Below are 15,379 nucleotides of genomic sequence, written 5' to 3'. Positions count from 1 at the left end.
GTCACATCAGTGGAGGAAAAACATTTAAGGAAATTAAAGCTTCATTGATTGTGATTATTACATATGAATTTGAGTTTATGTATCAAATATTCAGTATTGATGTTTGGCAAGTTTAAATTCTTCAGTTAAAGCAAATAATGCAGCACAAATTGATATTGAAGTGCCAATTTATCTTTTTATCTATTATTGTGTATTGTTTGAATACCGAAGCAGTTCTAATGCGATATAAATGCAACCATTTTGTTTTCAGTTGGACAATTTTATGTTGTACCTGTTGGATTTTACAAACCACAAATAATATAGGATGTTAAGGGGTTCCAAAAATACTAAAGCATCTCAAATAACAAAACACCAGTTTTGGTCTGTTCATGTCAGTAAGTTGGTTTGTTAATTATGCATTTATTTACTTATTTGTATGTGTTTTGTTTAGAGGCCCAGTCCCAGGCCCTTCATTATCAAAGGTACTGGCCACATACAGGTCTGGCATAATGCTTGCAGTGTTATTTGTTTGCTTTCTTGTTTGTTTGTGTCTCTCTCCTTCTCGTTCTCTCTTCTGCTCCAAGTCGGATTGCAGCTGGTCACGCTCGGAAGATTAACAATTCCTCTCGGCCCTCTGTAGATCGGAGTGTTTGGTAGTTACACAAACAAAACCCCGTTGACATCTGTGTCGGCAGATGTTGTAATTTATCTAACCCTCTAGCCAAAAGATGAAAAGAACAGAGCATATGCCGCAATCATATGATGCTGCACCAGTTGATTACTTGCAGTTTATCACACGAAGGGATTATAGGAAGGTCAATCATCAATCTAAAGCAGGCTAAAACACCTCATAGAGGAAATGTATTGATTTCTTCCCTTCTTTTTACTATGCACTCAACAATATTTGCAATCTCTAAATATCAATCAGTCTGGCATTAGAAGTTCATTCCCTTGTGGTGCTATGAACTTTGCCACCTTTTTCATGCCAAGAACCTGCTCTGTTTAAGGGGAGTAAACAAAATATAAATTTACATTATTTTACTCATTTTGATACGCATAGCAAACTACTGAATATTTGTACTCAACAGTCAAATAGCATAAATACAGGCTGTTAGCTGTAACTGGAGGAGGTATTTACAATTATTTTCTATTTTTTGTTGTTTCTAACAGTAACAGACAAGGGAGTCAGCAGATTCACCCTTGAGTGACAATTTTCTGTTCTGGTGTTTTCCAGTGCCTCATTTAGAAAATCACTGCAGCTTTTTCAGTTTATCGCAATTTACAATCACAGCAGCACAAATTCATTTCCCTGAGGTCTAACTATTTGTTGACGCCGCAGTCAGGGTCATAGCCCAAATAAAGGAAATACTGATGTTTTATTTTCGGATATGTCTTTTATGCCTCCCCCCCGTTATATCCTCAGGATTCAAATAAAGGGCTTCAAACTTTATGGTTGTTTACAAATTATTCAGAAGGGGGCGCTAGAGCACTGTCGACAGCCAACATGGCTTTGTGATAGAATCAACGAGGCGAGGTGCTGAGGGCTCCTGCTTCTTCTACTATAATAAATCAAATGACAAACATATGAAATGACAATGAGCTGCAACTTTATTGAAAAAGTTTGAAAACAGCAATACTAAAAACACTTGACTGATGGTGTTTTTTTTTTTTTTTAAGTCATAGTTTCCTCATTATGCCACCACTGTACAGAAGCCACTTGACAATTGACATTTTTTTTTTTATCTTCAATACTCAATACTACAAGAGGCAGCAAAGCATACTGATAAACAGCTGTCTGGATAATTTTACACCAAGATAAAATTCTACAGAACAATTGTGGTGTGAGATTTCTAGATTAAAAGTATTACATCATCTATTGGAAAATCACATCTTCTCAGATTCTATTGTAAGGTAATTTGCTTTATCTCCACACAATGCACACATACAAAATCCCAGTCATCACCAGCTAATCATAAGAACCCTGGGTCTTTGTTTCAGATAATCAAAAGCAAACATATTCTTTGAGATTTACGCCAAAGGTACTTCGCTAGGCCTGCGCGTGGGTTTCTTTTTATTTTCCAAAATTATATCCCACTGCAACAGAAGCACTAAAACAAGTCACTGCAATGATCGAAGGCTTGGGGTCAGAAATATATTACCGAGTTACAGGTTACACATCCAGTAAAAACATGAGAGCAGCTTGTAGTCTGAAACCACTTCAGGTTGTTACAGTAGTGACCAGCACACTGCATCTGCATTTAGGATTGAATACGTTCAAACATTATTTTTTCTTTGCCCCGAAGCTTCCATTGATGTGCTGGCTATATAGCCCAGCAGGTGGATCAGAACACTTTACTTTGCAATAAAACACTGTACAGTTACATTTGAACAAAGACACATTGCTCTAAAAGGTCTAAACTGCTAGCGATGATAAGAAATGGACAGGAGGGATAGTAGCTCCACAGAAAATATCATTTCAGATGTTACATCCTCAAAAGTCAATGTGCTTTCATCTCTTTGTTCCTGATGCCAGATATAGTTTTGTCTTTTTTTTTTCTTTTTTTTCATGAGCATACGTCAGCACTCATACCTCAGAATAACTTCACACATTTGCCACTCACCAACCGTTGTCAGAAGTACAAAAGTAATGTGTATAATGATGAGTTAGAAAACAGAAACAGTCAGTTGAATCTCTTTATTCTTTGCTTGTAGAAATGTCTATATGCAACAACGACATGAAGCCTGTGGAAAGTCAAGGCATGAGAATTTCTTCTGTTCATGGTGCAAATGACACAGCAAGTCATCGCTAATTAAAAATGTCAGTAGCCCCTTATCCCATAAATGAAGATACATTGTTTGTTTTTTTTTTCTTAAACCTGAATTCACAGTACAAAAATATAATATGCCTCCGCTAACTGGATCCTATGAAGTCTATGGCAAAACAGTGGTCTTCCTTTTGAATCGTGAGTCCTTTCTATGACCTTGCAACACCATTTGGCTTTGGCACTTTGGCACTCTGTGCTCTCACTCTAATGAAGAATAATGCAACCACTAAAGTCTAAGTGAGGATGTAAATCACTACTTTTAACAGACGTTTCTTCCTCTTAATACAAGTTTTGCCTTATAGGGTTGACTGGCGATGTTTGGGGAGGATGGCATTTACACCGTTTCCTCGGTGACGGCCAATTAGACAGCTTCAGCAGAAGTTTCAGTCGACACAGACATTGTTACTTTGGCTATTTTCACAGTGGTCTTCACACAGCTCTCCGTAGCCCTTTTGGCAGAAATGTTGGTATTTCTGTTCTGGCAGTCAGACTCCAGACTATTGTCCAGTTGTTGGGCGCTGCCCCTGCAGACGTGGCAGGAGCTGAGGAAGGCGTGTCGCAGGTCCTTGCTTCTCAAGGCGTAGATGATTGGGTTGACGGTGGAGTTGAGCAAGCAGAGCATGCTGCAAAATGCAAACACTGTCTTGATGTCATCGTCCACTTTCCAGAAGAGATCGTAGGCCATGATTGCAAGCAGGGGGCCCCAGCAGATGACCAGCACCACCAGGATAAGCACCAGAGTCTTGGCCAGGCGGATGTCCATGCGCGCCTGCTCAGGCCGTGTGGTTTGCACTTTAGTCCCATCCGCTGAGTATATGACAAGGCTCTTCTGGGAGGTGCGACTGAGCATCCGCACAGCGTGGTGGTGTGCTTTCCACAAGATGTAAATGTAGGCGTAGATAATGAAAAGCACTAGCACAGTGGTCACCCCGATCCAGAACAACAGGTAGTTCACGTCAATCAGAGGGAAAATGTCTGAGCATACGGATTTGAGGCGTTTACAGTTCCAGCCAAGCAGAGGTAGCACTGCAATAATGATGGAAATGGTCCACATCATACAAAAGGCAATGACAGCCTTGGTCCGTGTCACAATGCGCCTGTAGGCGAGAGGGCGATGTATAGAGATGTAGCGGTCTATGGCCGTGAGGAAAAGACTCCCCACAGATGCGGTGAAAGACGCTGTGACTCCACCCAGTTTGAAGAGGAAAACATTGGGGCTGTCCTTTCGGTGGAAAACATGGAAGTCCAGAAAGCTGTACACAAAGATGACACTGCCCAGCAGGTCAGCGATAGCCAGACTGCCTATGAAGTGGTAGGAGGGCCGGCAGCGGAGGGTGCGAGACTGTAATATGACGCAAAGCACGACCAGGTTCTCCAGCACTGTGAAGGTGCCCAGAGTCAGTGACATCACAGCAACAGCCAGCTGCTGGCTGGGAGTCAGGATCATGAAGCACTCCATGTCCATAAAGTTCTCCCCACATTGTATATTGTTCGCCTCATCTCTGAATGTGCTCCTGTTGCCAAACAGGTCTGTGGTGTTGGTGGGGTAGAAGGGGAAGCCTTTGAGGGTCAGCTCCTCATCTGCATGTTCTTTGTTCGGGAAGGAGTTGCTTCGAAAAGCAGAAAAGGGTTTCTGCAGAGAGAAGCTGCCCTTGAAGTCTACATTGCCGATGGAGTCGTCATAGTTAGCGTCGTTCGAGCCCAGATACTGCAAACCAGATGTAATAGTCCGGAAGGTGGTGTCCGCCACACCGTCCAGCACAGATTTCATTGTTGCGTCTGAAGGTAAAACTGCAGTCTAAGGTGCTGGAACAACCTACAAATTTACAACAAATATTTCAGACATGACTTGAAACATAAATTAGAACCAGTGAAAGTGACGAGAAGAGATTTGCAGCCGTGGAAATTCTGAGCTTCTGACCTTAGATAAAAAATCAACACAATAACCTTCAAAGAATCATGCACCATATAAAAAATGTAGATGTCCGTAATGCATTTCAGGAGTTCCTGGATCGGACATCAGCACATATGGTCTCTTACGGTGCCCTTATAAATATTCTATTGTGCATCGTGTACTTTTCACATCACATTTAAACAATTGTCATCACTGAGTGCATTTCAAGATGGGGATGCACAAATATGTAAATTACTCTAGAAGACAGTCAAATAAATGTAAACAGGTCTGGGACCACATATATAGGCGGGAAGCGCAATAATAATTCAGAGGAAACAATAAATCCAGTCAATCAACCTTTATAGGCTGAAAGACAATTGAAAAGCAAAGTCCTGATAAAATAATAGAACAGTGGGTAGTTTGCTTTTAAGTGAAAGTAATATCTATCAGTTCAACTCAACTCAGGATTTTGGGACGGTGATTTTCAAAATCCCACTCATTCAAGCAGAAGGGACACTTGCATCCAGGGAGAAAAATACAATTCGAAGGCAACGCATTAATACCGTAATAAAAACCTGATGCAAAAAGCCAAAAGAAAATATCTCAATGAGGGAACGTATAAGATATATTTATTCATATTTTACCTTACATAATTTTCCAAGTGCGCAGAATCGCCCTTTATCTCCGCGCGCTATTCCAAGTCAGGGGCGCATCATCCGACCAACATCGATCTCACAGAAAACACACTCAGACTGCAGGCGAAAACTGGAAAGTGATTCGACTTCTATAAGTTTACTAAATGGACTGATCCATGGACAGGTTTCGGACGCTTGCTCCGGGTCCGTGGACGCGGGTGGACGCTGCGGCTCCGGCGTCTCTCCGGTCTCCTTTTCCCAGAGTACCGACACTTTTATAAGCGGGTCACGTGTTTCCACAAAGCTTCATCTGCCCAACCCATGAAGCAGTCAAGTGCATCGCATAGGAACAAGGCGACGGCTGGGATGGAGGCAGATCAAAAAGAAGAATACGATCAGAATTTCCTCAGACTATGTGCTCGGACACGCACGGGCAACACCGACACGATTTGATGTTTTAACATCCTCTCAAATCCTAATAGGTGACATAACTTTTTACAAGCGCTCCTGCCTCCTTGCATCCAAAGGCATCTGGAGGTTGCCGAGCTTATGGCAAGTCTACCTGTGTCTGTTTATTGAGTAAATAATTAACCATTGTTAAAAATTTAAACTAGCAGATTTCACCAGCTTGCTTATTCCCACTGTTTGATTCAAAATGTTTTTGACTTCTAAGCTTCACTTGTTTGAATTGTGTCCCCCGGCTCTGCTTGGATAGAAATACTTTAACACAGCCTACATCACAAGTGAAGGGTTTTCCTTCGACACAGATGGGGAAGTGAAATGTGAAGGTAAAATGCACATCACCCACATCCGAGTGTGTGATGTGCATCCTTTGTGCTCACCGTTTATCCCATTTTCTCCTCTCCTCAGGATGCGTCAGTGAGTTATTTATTCGGTTTACGCCATCGGGCCACAAATAACAATAACCGAGAGGTGGGCTTCTTGTTGCTGATTGCAAGTGATCTAATTTCCATGTATTCATCCAACAAACATTTTAGTGAAGTGTTTATGTTACACTTTCCTACTCTTTGGCTGAATCAATGTCGCAGGCCATCGAGGCAGAAGCTAAGCGGCTGCTTCTTTTTCCCTTTTTTTTTCTTGCAGATAAAATCAGAACGAATGCATTAATATGTTCAGATTTCCCCTGCAGACACAAAAGGGAAATGAGGCTGAAATGAGGCTATTGCTCTGCCATCATCACAGGTGCATTTATTAATATCAGTCATCCACAGCTGACATCTCTCCCTTACTGGAACAAAATGTTCTCCCTCCTAAAATGAGTAATTCACCAGAACCAAACGTCAGGAATTTCTTTACAAATCTAGATAGATACATTGGAAGAAATTTATAAATAAATAAAATCTAAATTTCTAACTCTCTCTGGCAGAATGTCAGTTTGAGCAGCTGAGCTACTTAAATATCTTCATCATGCTGATTCTCATTTATCTTTAGGCAAAGAGAGAACGATCAACAATTATTTACAGTTTTGATCTGATGGATTAGATACAGATAAAAGCTGAAGCGCATGCAGATTTAAACCTGAGTGCTGCCCAAAATACCCCCCCCCCCATTACCCACAAATCCGCCCCCCCCTTCCTCAACTGTTGTTAACTGATTAGCTGAAGCAGAGATAAACACTTTGTTCCAGAAACATCAAAGATGTTGAACACGGGTTCACTTCCTGAGCTCAGGGTATCGCCGACTGTAACCGCAGTTTTCTCTAAAAGCCTGGAAGCGAAACCTCAACCTCAGTAACCCCCCCCCCACCATCGCAGTTTGAGAACTCGAGTATTGGATTATTTTTGACTGTTTCGCATAGACCTGTTAGTTTTTTGTATCTATTATCTCTCACCGTATACCAGGTGCCTGACTGGGTGCCTGACTACCTCGCTCGATTTATAACCAACCAAGACAAATAGATATGTATTATCACTACTTTTCATTACATTTACCACGGACTATGGTGTATCAACCCACTATGCCATGAGAAAGTAATAAATATTCATAATGAAAACCAGACTGATCACAATATCATGTTGGATAAATTCTGACACCCTCAAAAGAGACAAGTCTGACCCGTTGTTGACTCTTAGCGACATAGAACGTTTACAAATGTATTTCGCCATAAATTGCAATTTCACCTGTTATTGATGTTAATGCAGCACTTAGGGAAATGTGGCAGAGTGCAATATTTGTGTAAGTCATTTAAATGCACGGATATATGTGTAATACATATTATGATACGACACATCCATCGTGTAGATATAAGTCATGTATGTATTTGCGTGATGTGGAATCAAAGTGTATTAGATAGATACATGTTTTCCAATGTTACAATAACTGCATAAACAGCATAAATAAATCTATAGTTTTAAAGGCATCAAAGCAATTAGAAGTGGCATTTTGTCTGCAGGCCAGAAGGGACCCTGAGCAAGTTATTTTCTTTAAAAATCAGTTCTGTTATTAGAGGTTGGTTTAGAAAGTCAATAACTTCATCAATGCCACTTTCACATAAAAACCATTATGAAAATAAGGAATATTAAAAGAGACCACTGTATTATGAATATGAATTAGAGAGATTTACAAAAAGTACATATTTTTGAACTAGTCCTGCACAAAAGCATGATGGGTCATGGAAGTTGCTGCTACAATAAAACATGAAAGGAAAAAAAACAAAATGTGTGTGTCAATATTGATTGTGAATATATATGCCTCAAATTCATTGTCTTAAAAAGATTCTCCATGCAGATGTTTAAATTTCAATTTCAAAATCTATGTATTAATCATACATCAACTTACAGACATATTTATATATACAGAAATACATGTATCACATTTCATAATGGTATAACAGCTTCATAATCAAATAAAATGATATATTTCTGTTCATCCACCATCACTGTACACTGGCAATTCTACATCAAATGCATTTTTTCTTACAAGATAACCTCTATTAACACACAGTGGACTGCCCAGTGTTTCATTGCCGGACACAATTTTAATACTATTTGAAATTCAGCAGTTTATTATTATGATCCCAGTTACTGCTACACACCACATGGAGCAATTAGACTTCAGGCGGCACAGTTCATTTGCCAAACTGAATGGTGTACAGTGACAGTTTTCGCTGGTTTGGTTGGCATGCTAACCCGTCAGTGAGCAATGGATGGTGGCTCAAGCAAAGCTCATGGCCATCTGTGTTTCAGTTGTGGTACATAACATTTTGTCCTCCGTGACTCACTTTGACAAGCTTGTCACTTCCCAAGCACCCAAGTACCCACATCACATCAGTAACAACGTGTCTAGTCAATACAGGTCTAAGGCCGCTGAATAAACATGATCATTCCCACTTTAATCTAATTCTTCATTGCGACTGGTATTCTGTTGATCACCATCCTGAATTTGCAGTCGTGTAACAGGATAAAGCATTGATTAGCTTTATCACATGTTCCTTATTTTAAGTTTGAATTCACCCCTGGAAATGGTCCAAGTGCATAAGCTATGTATTTTTTTTGCAAGTAAATAAACACATAAGTATGCACATATCCTCTTGCTGACTTGATGCTTGTTGGCAGTAACAGTAAAATTCATAAGTCATAATTTGGCACTTAATGCTTTATTATGCACGGTTTTAGTCAACTGTTTAATGATACTGTTTGAGCTATCAGTGCAATTGTATTATTAGTAAATATAAAAGTGACTTACATCAATTATGATCTTAGGTGCTGGTAAGACAGAAATATCCCTTGTTATTTGATAAGAAATAACTGCACGAATTTCACAACTTTCTTAAGTATAAAGTATTAAGTATAAAGTAAGGTCTGGTTCTTAACGCCCTCAACTGACCAGCAGTTACTTATTACTACACACCCTTCAATTTGTGGTTTCTCTGTGCACAAAGAACAGTCTTATTAAACAGACCTTATCACATTATTAGCATCTTGTAATGCCTCTATGAATCAAAACATACTGACATCATCATTTTTGTAAAAGGCTTTCTAATTTGCTATTAATAAGCTGTAATTCAGAGGCTGTTGGGGAGAGCGCTTATAATTGGCCAATTGTTGTAGAATATAGCCATGATGTTAATTATGGCTGTGCAAGGGGAATATGAGCCAGTGGTAAATGATGAATATACATCGCCACATATCGATTCAATGAGAACAGCAGCTGCTGTCACAGTTACATGTTTGTTCTTTGAGTTGCACTTTAGCCTGAATTGACCAGAAACATAATCTATCACTTATACATATAACAATGAATATTATGTCGATCGTTGTAATGCGTAGATTTGATCAGTTGATTAATCTCCTCACTTGGGATTGGAGCTATTTTAAGATGGATGTTTTACTTGTTGGTGCTTTCTGCCTCACTAAGACTCAGTCATTTCACAGGAACAGCAACATATCGAAATCCTGTCAGTCAAATTGTGGGTGTGTTAATGCCTTTTATTGATTTGATATTTCACATTTCAGGACAGATTTAAGGAAAAATTCAAAAAACAGACGGATCAACAGAGAGGTTGACAGTGTAGGTATCTGAACAGCATATGACTCAAATAAAGACTTTAAAGGTTTTAAAGGGCAGTTTACACCTCCTACGTTTCTCTCTTGAAAGGTACAAGATATGATGCCAGTGACTTTTAAAGAAAAATCTGGGTAGGTGCAGTGCGCTTACAATGAGCAGTAAACTGATTCTCCTCTCAAAATTGGATATCATATTACTTCTTCCTTCTAAGTCTCCTATATTTGGTATAAGTTTAGCTGCAATTTCATACAGGTTGCAATATCACAATTTTATTTTTATTCATGAATAAAGATGCATCTTTATGAATAGTGCACTGAGGTGATATTGCTCTCTAGAGACAGTTATGTAAGTTAAGTAAAATGTATTGTTTAATTTGCGATAGACAAGAAGAGAAACAGCAACACTTCACTTGTATTTTGGGTTTGTAACTATTTGATAAGCTGAGCTACCGAACAAAAAATAATCTATATCACTATCAATTTGCACTGTTTTATGTAAAGACATGTGCATGTAAATTACAACAATGTATCCTAAAATATAACGAAGATACCCTGTTTCTATGAAGTATATTTTATGCAAATCAAATACACATATGAGTCACCATTACTAGAACTTTTTGACATTTCTCTGCTCCTCCATGATCAATGTGGTCACCTGGTCCATACAAAGAATTTCCCGAATTGGTGCTGTTTTTTTTTAATTTGTCCCTGTACTAACTTAAAGTGGATTTTGTGAGAGAGGGCTGTAGGACAGAAGATACGACAAAGCCAAATGTATTTCATGGGGAAATCAGCGTTTGTTTATCTCTATTTCTCCCAAATTTAAAAGGGAAGCAATAAAGCGGGCAGTCTCGCATGGGTGAGCACAAAGCTCGCTTCTGCTGCATGTGGCTTTATGATACTGCAGCACCCTCATGCACATGTGTATATGTATCAAAATAAACATCAGAATCAAAAAATAATTCCTATTTGGTGTAAAAGTGTCCTGCCATCTGAATGATTCAAATCCGAGGTTGTCATTTACTTTCCACCGATACGCACTGATTTTGATGGGGAAAGACGCACAATTGTCGCACCCGTGAAATGAACAATCTCATTAATGGTCCCAAATTCTGCAGAGTTTCTTCCCCCTGGTAAGCATTTGTTGACTCCAGCTGAATCGGTGACCCTCTGGCCAAAACTCAGTCACAAACCAATAAAGATCTGAGCTGAGTTCTCATTCAGAGCCATGTCACCGTCTGACTTGTCGTGACATTCTTGCACTTGATGCCCCCCTGAGCAGCCATTCCAGATTATGTAACACTGCAACCTCCTCAACCTCTGAAACTTCTCTTGAGCAGCCACCCTCTTCCTCATTGCTCTCTTGAAGGACCATCGATGTCGTGGAACCCCCAGCTCCTTACCGAGCTCGTGTCCAGAGAGGCCGAGTCATCTGTCTACAGAATCTATCCTATCAAACCTGCGGAGAATGAACGGAGAGCAGCTGGGAAGAGATGGGGATGAATCTAAAGACAGTGAAGAATCCAAGAGTAATAATTTGTTCCCAGAGGAGAGGTTGGAGTTAAGTAAGTCACAGGAGTGATCGTCTCAAGTCTCAACTGTCAGCGTGACATCGCTGTGTTAAAAATCAGGTGAGCCCAGCCAAGCATTTACTGCAAGTCGACCATGACTAGTCAGGTCAACCAGTTCACAGGTGGAACCATATGAAATTCTGATGCTCTGCCTCACTCCCGTAATTGTCTTTCACACACACACGCACAGTTTCGTATCATTGAAATACAAAACAAATTTAATGTCTAAATTATATTTAGTATTCCAGCTATCACTAGACCAGGCTGTTGGTTACTCCAGAGAATGTGGATTTGGATATTTGAGTTGTTTCGACACTGGTTATTTATCGTTTCTTTCATGGTTCCAATGATTTACATTGATACAATAAAATGCAGTCCTTGGTCTTGATTTATTTATTTTTAGACTTGCTGCCTCATGATGGCTACTGTGCGCCTCAGGCCTTTGGCCACCTGCTGGTCAGACAGGTGCTCCTGGTTGTGCCAGTTCATACAAGCCCAACAATTATTAAATGCCCAATTTATTTCTTCATTTTTGAAATAATCTTATCCATCAAATATCAAGTCCTAAAAGTTGCAATTCAAGTCTGTCTGACCTTATCCCAGCATCACACCTGCCATCACTGTGCCAACAGTTGAGAATGCAATGATTCTTTGACATCTGGGGCATTTCTGACCGCAATAAAACTGACCCCAGCTGCATCACGACTCAGAAACTCTCCAGTCCTGGAGTGGGGTCGTTTTTTTTTTTTTTACTTTAATTCAGATCCAAAGCTTTCAAAACAAGGTTCCCCCAACAGGTGCCAGAATTCCTCCAACAGAATGTCCTTTCTTGACCCAAATCAGACATGCCTGAATAAAACAACTCTGTCCCTGTCAGCAGTCTAGAGGGCAGTTGGGGGTGCAGCTCAGATGCTCAGTCTGTCAATTGCTGGAAGTTTCTGCTGTCTTTGAAACAGCAAAGCACATTGCGTCTGTTTCTCAGTTTTGTTGATTATGCTTTATAAGAAAAATCCCCGCCACACCGGATTCAGGCTGCCGTTCTTGGTTCAAGTTACTGTTATCTCCCTCTGACTGGTGCAAGGTCCCCCATTGGGTTTCCCAGCATGAGCAGTAAGACTCAACATGTTCTCATCCACAGTGTGGAATAATGCTGCTCGCATTTTTTTTTAATGTGACTTTGCATTGCTCCTGCTCTCTTATGTAGGAAATACCTTTGCACATCTGTTAGAGACAAAGCGAGCTGTCAGTCCTCTTTTATGTGAAAAAGCTTGCCTCACAAGCTGACATCTCTCAGCTTCTGGTGTCAATATTTATCCGGATAGCATGCATGAGGAGGGCCAGGTTGGTCCCATGGATTGATCCCAGAGATATTCTGTGACAGGAATAGTTTAGCTTAAAAAAAACAAATGCTCGGTGTGAAGAGACTGTCAAGGCCAGGGTTAAACTGTGTTCATGGTTGAGTGTGCGCAGGCCACACAACACGAAGCAGGTGCCCCGAATGTCACCTTCACTGTACCTGACAGGCTGCTGTGTCAAGAATACAAAATGCAGCCTTGCAAGTAGGTGGGAAATGTTAAAGGTCATGGAGATTATACATTTTTGATGAACTTGGATGTGAATGTCTCATCCTCCCCCTCAACAAGCCTAACTTGCTCTTGCTGTGCATTCCTTCTTCTGATTTCTTTGCTGTTCGACCCAGTGAACATTTTTTTTTTTTAACCTATTTTTACAGGGCTTGAGTACTGCTTCTCCTTTTTATGTTGCTTTGGATAAAAGCATCTGCCAAAATGAGTAAACTATAAAGAGAGAGCATGTGTGGATCTCATGAAACTGCACTGTAAAACATCACAAGATGGCTTTGTGTGTTTGTCAGTCAGAATTAGAAATCTTAAGCTGCCAAGTTGTACAGCTGTATTGAAAGAGTTTAATGTTTTGGGAAATCCACTCTGATTTCCTCTTGCCAAGAATTAGATGAGAAAACACTTGTTATTCTCAGACAGTGGAAATGCTCGTTCTGGCTTCAAGACAGTCCAGTGTTTGAATGCAAATTTCTGTAAAATGTATCTGTAAAACAGGAGAGAGAATAATAAAATGATACAGGGTTTCTTTTTTGCTAGTGTCATTGCTTTCTTTCTGTTTCAATCGGGCGGAATATTCTATCATGCAGATGCCATCCTTATGATGCCGTCTGAAGCCGCGTTGTTGTTCATTTTGGTCCAGATGGCTGCCAAAGTTCAGTGAACAGGTATCAAGGGACTCTATTGACACTAATCTGTTCTTTTTTTCAAAACATATTTACAATTCTTCTTGAAAATGAATGTCACTAGACTTTTGATTTTCAATTTCAATTCTCCAAAGCAAAATATCTGACTTTTATTGACTTCCAAAGAAATTACTTTCTTAATATTTTGGTCAAAGAGAGACTGTTAAATCAAAATAAAGTGGAAACTGGTGAAATGGGAAATTAATATTCTGACATATCAGGGGAACTGTTCGTGATGGAAAATATCAAAATTCAAAAATGCATTTACTAGATTTGATCAGAAAGTCACGTATCCGATACAGAAATTTAGGAGGGAAATGATGTTAATGAAGATATATATGTATGTGTACTGCTCAAAAAATAAAGGGAACACTAAAATAACACATCCTAGATCTGGATAAATTAAATATTCTTATTAAATACTTTGTTCTTTACAAAGTTAAATGTGGTGACAACAAATTTACACGAAAAACTTATAAATGGAAATCAAATTTATTATTCAAATGCTCAAAATTAGAGTGGAAAAACACACTACAGGCTGATCCAACTTTGATGTAATGTCCTTGAAACAAGTCAAAATGAATCAGTATCGCCTCCTAAGTGGACAGTTTGATTTCACAGAAGAGTGATTGACTTGGAGTTACATTGTGTTGTTTAAGTGTTCCCTTTATTTTTTTGAAAAATATGTATACGGATAGATAGATAGATAGATAGATAGATAGATAGATAGATAGATAGATAGATAGATAGATAGATAGATAGATAGATAGATAGATAGATAGATAGATAGATAGATAGATAGATAGATAGATATTTCCAAGAAAAAGAGAATGTGGAAGAGGACTCGGGGAGGCAGCTCAGACTGACAGACAGGAAGTGCACGGCAGCAGATACGTTGTATTTAGGTAATAAAAGCTGCTGTTCAGGATTTGTAAAAATTTCTCCTCAGTCTTCATCATCAGCTAGCTACCTGCAGACTTCAGTCCAAATTTCTCGTCAGTTACATCCTTGGAAGTGCAGCACTGGATAAACGCACTTGCCAGTGTGTGAAGAACAACCATCCCATCTCTCCACTGAACCAGCACAACTGCCTTAGATATGCCGTTGGCATGACAACCAGTGAGGATCAAAATGACTAGTCACATGACACAGCCAAGGTTGAGCACGAACAAAGACAGAGAACATCATCATTTTTTTCCACAGGGGAAGACTTGACAACAAGAGCATCGCAACAAAAAGAGGTCCAATAACAAGATGTTCCGTGCCAATTATCCCAGGGACATCCAGTGGGTGCGAGGATGCCTCCTCTGCTGCGCAATAAAGCTGAAGTGGGTGTAAATTCCAGCCCAGCACATCGTGATCCGACAAGTGTTACTGAGTTACACACAAATGGTGCATTACAGGTCCTCCAGGAAGGGTGAGGACACAAAGTATAAAAGAAAAATGAGCAGAAAACAGTAAACATCTCCTCTGTGAACTAAGGCTAAGCTTTGGTGTCATGGCAACCGTCTCCGTTTGAATGAGGTGCTGGTGTTCCTGAATAGCAGGCCCCTGGACAGACATGGTCACGGAGAGGTGATCCCAGCTGGGGTGTGTTCACATGGAGCCAGCGGTTGTACACAGACCCATCCTACATCCGTCCCCGGAGACGCTGACCATCACAAAAACAACCTTGAATCTATTCTC

The 15,379-nt window shown here is 39.9% G+C and overlaps 1 protein-coding gene across 2 annotated transcripts; it reads right to left on the bottom strand.

The window, feature by feature from the left end:
- Positions 1-1,564: 1,564 nt before the first annotated feature.
- cnr1 (cannabinoid receptor 1) lies at positions 1,565-5,723 on the bottom strand. 2 transcript variants are annotated; one of them, XM_086167143.1, is made up of 2 exons: positions 5,343-5,723; positions 1,565-4,620 (listed from the first exon to the last, which is right to left on the bottom strand). In XM_086167143.1, exon 2 carries the CDS (start codon positions 4,573-4,575, stop codon positions 3,166-3,168), a length of 1,410 nt encoding a protein of 469 aa, XP_086023269.1. In that variant the 5' UTR covers positions 4,576-4,620; positions 5,343-5,723; the 3' UTR covers positions 1,565-3,165. The 2 variants fall into 2 exon arrangements, with proteins under 2 accessions (XP_086023269.1, XP_086023270.1); XM_086167144.1 differs by having other exon boundaries at positions 5,348-5,586.
- Between the last annotated feature and the right edge of the window lie 9,656 nt (positions 5,724-15,379).

This window comes from Fistularia commersonii, chromosome 20 (genome assembly GCF_037954325.1).
Source record: "Fistularia commersonii isolate RoL2024-O1a breed Wild chromosome 20, RoL_Fcom_v1.0, whole genome shotgun sequence".
Classification (NCBI taxonomy): domain Eukaryota; kingdom Metazoa; phylum Chordata; class Actinopteri; order Syngnathiformes; family Fistulariidae; genus Fistularia; species Fistularia commersonii.
The sequence above is the reverse complement of the archived record's forward strand: the minus strand, read 5'-3'. Positions and strand labels throughout refer to the sequence as shown.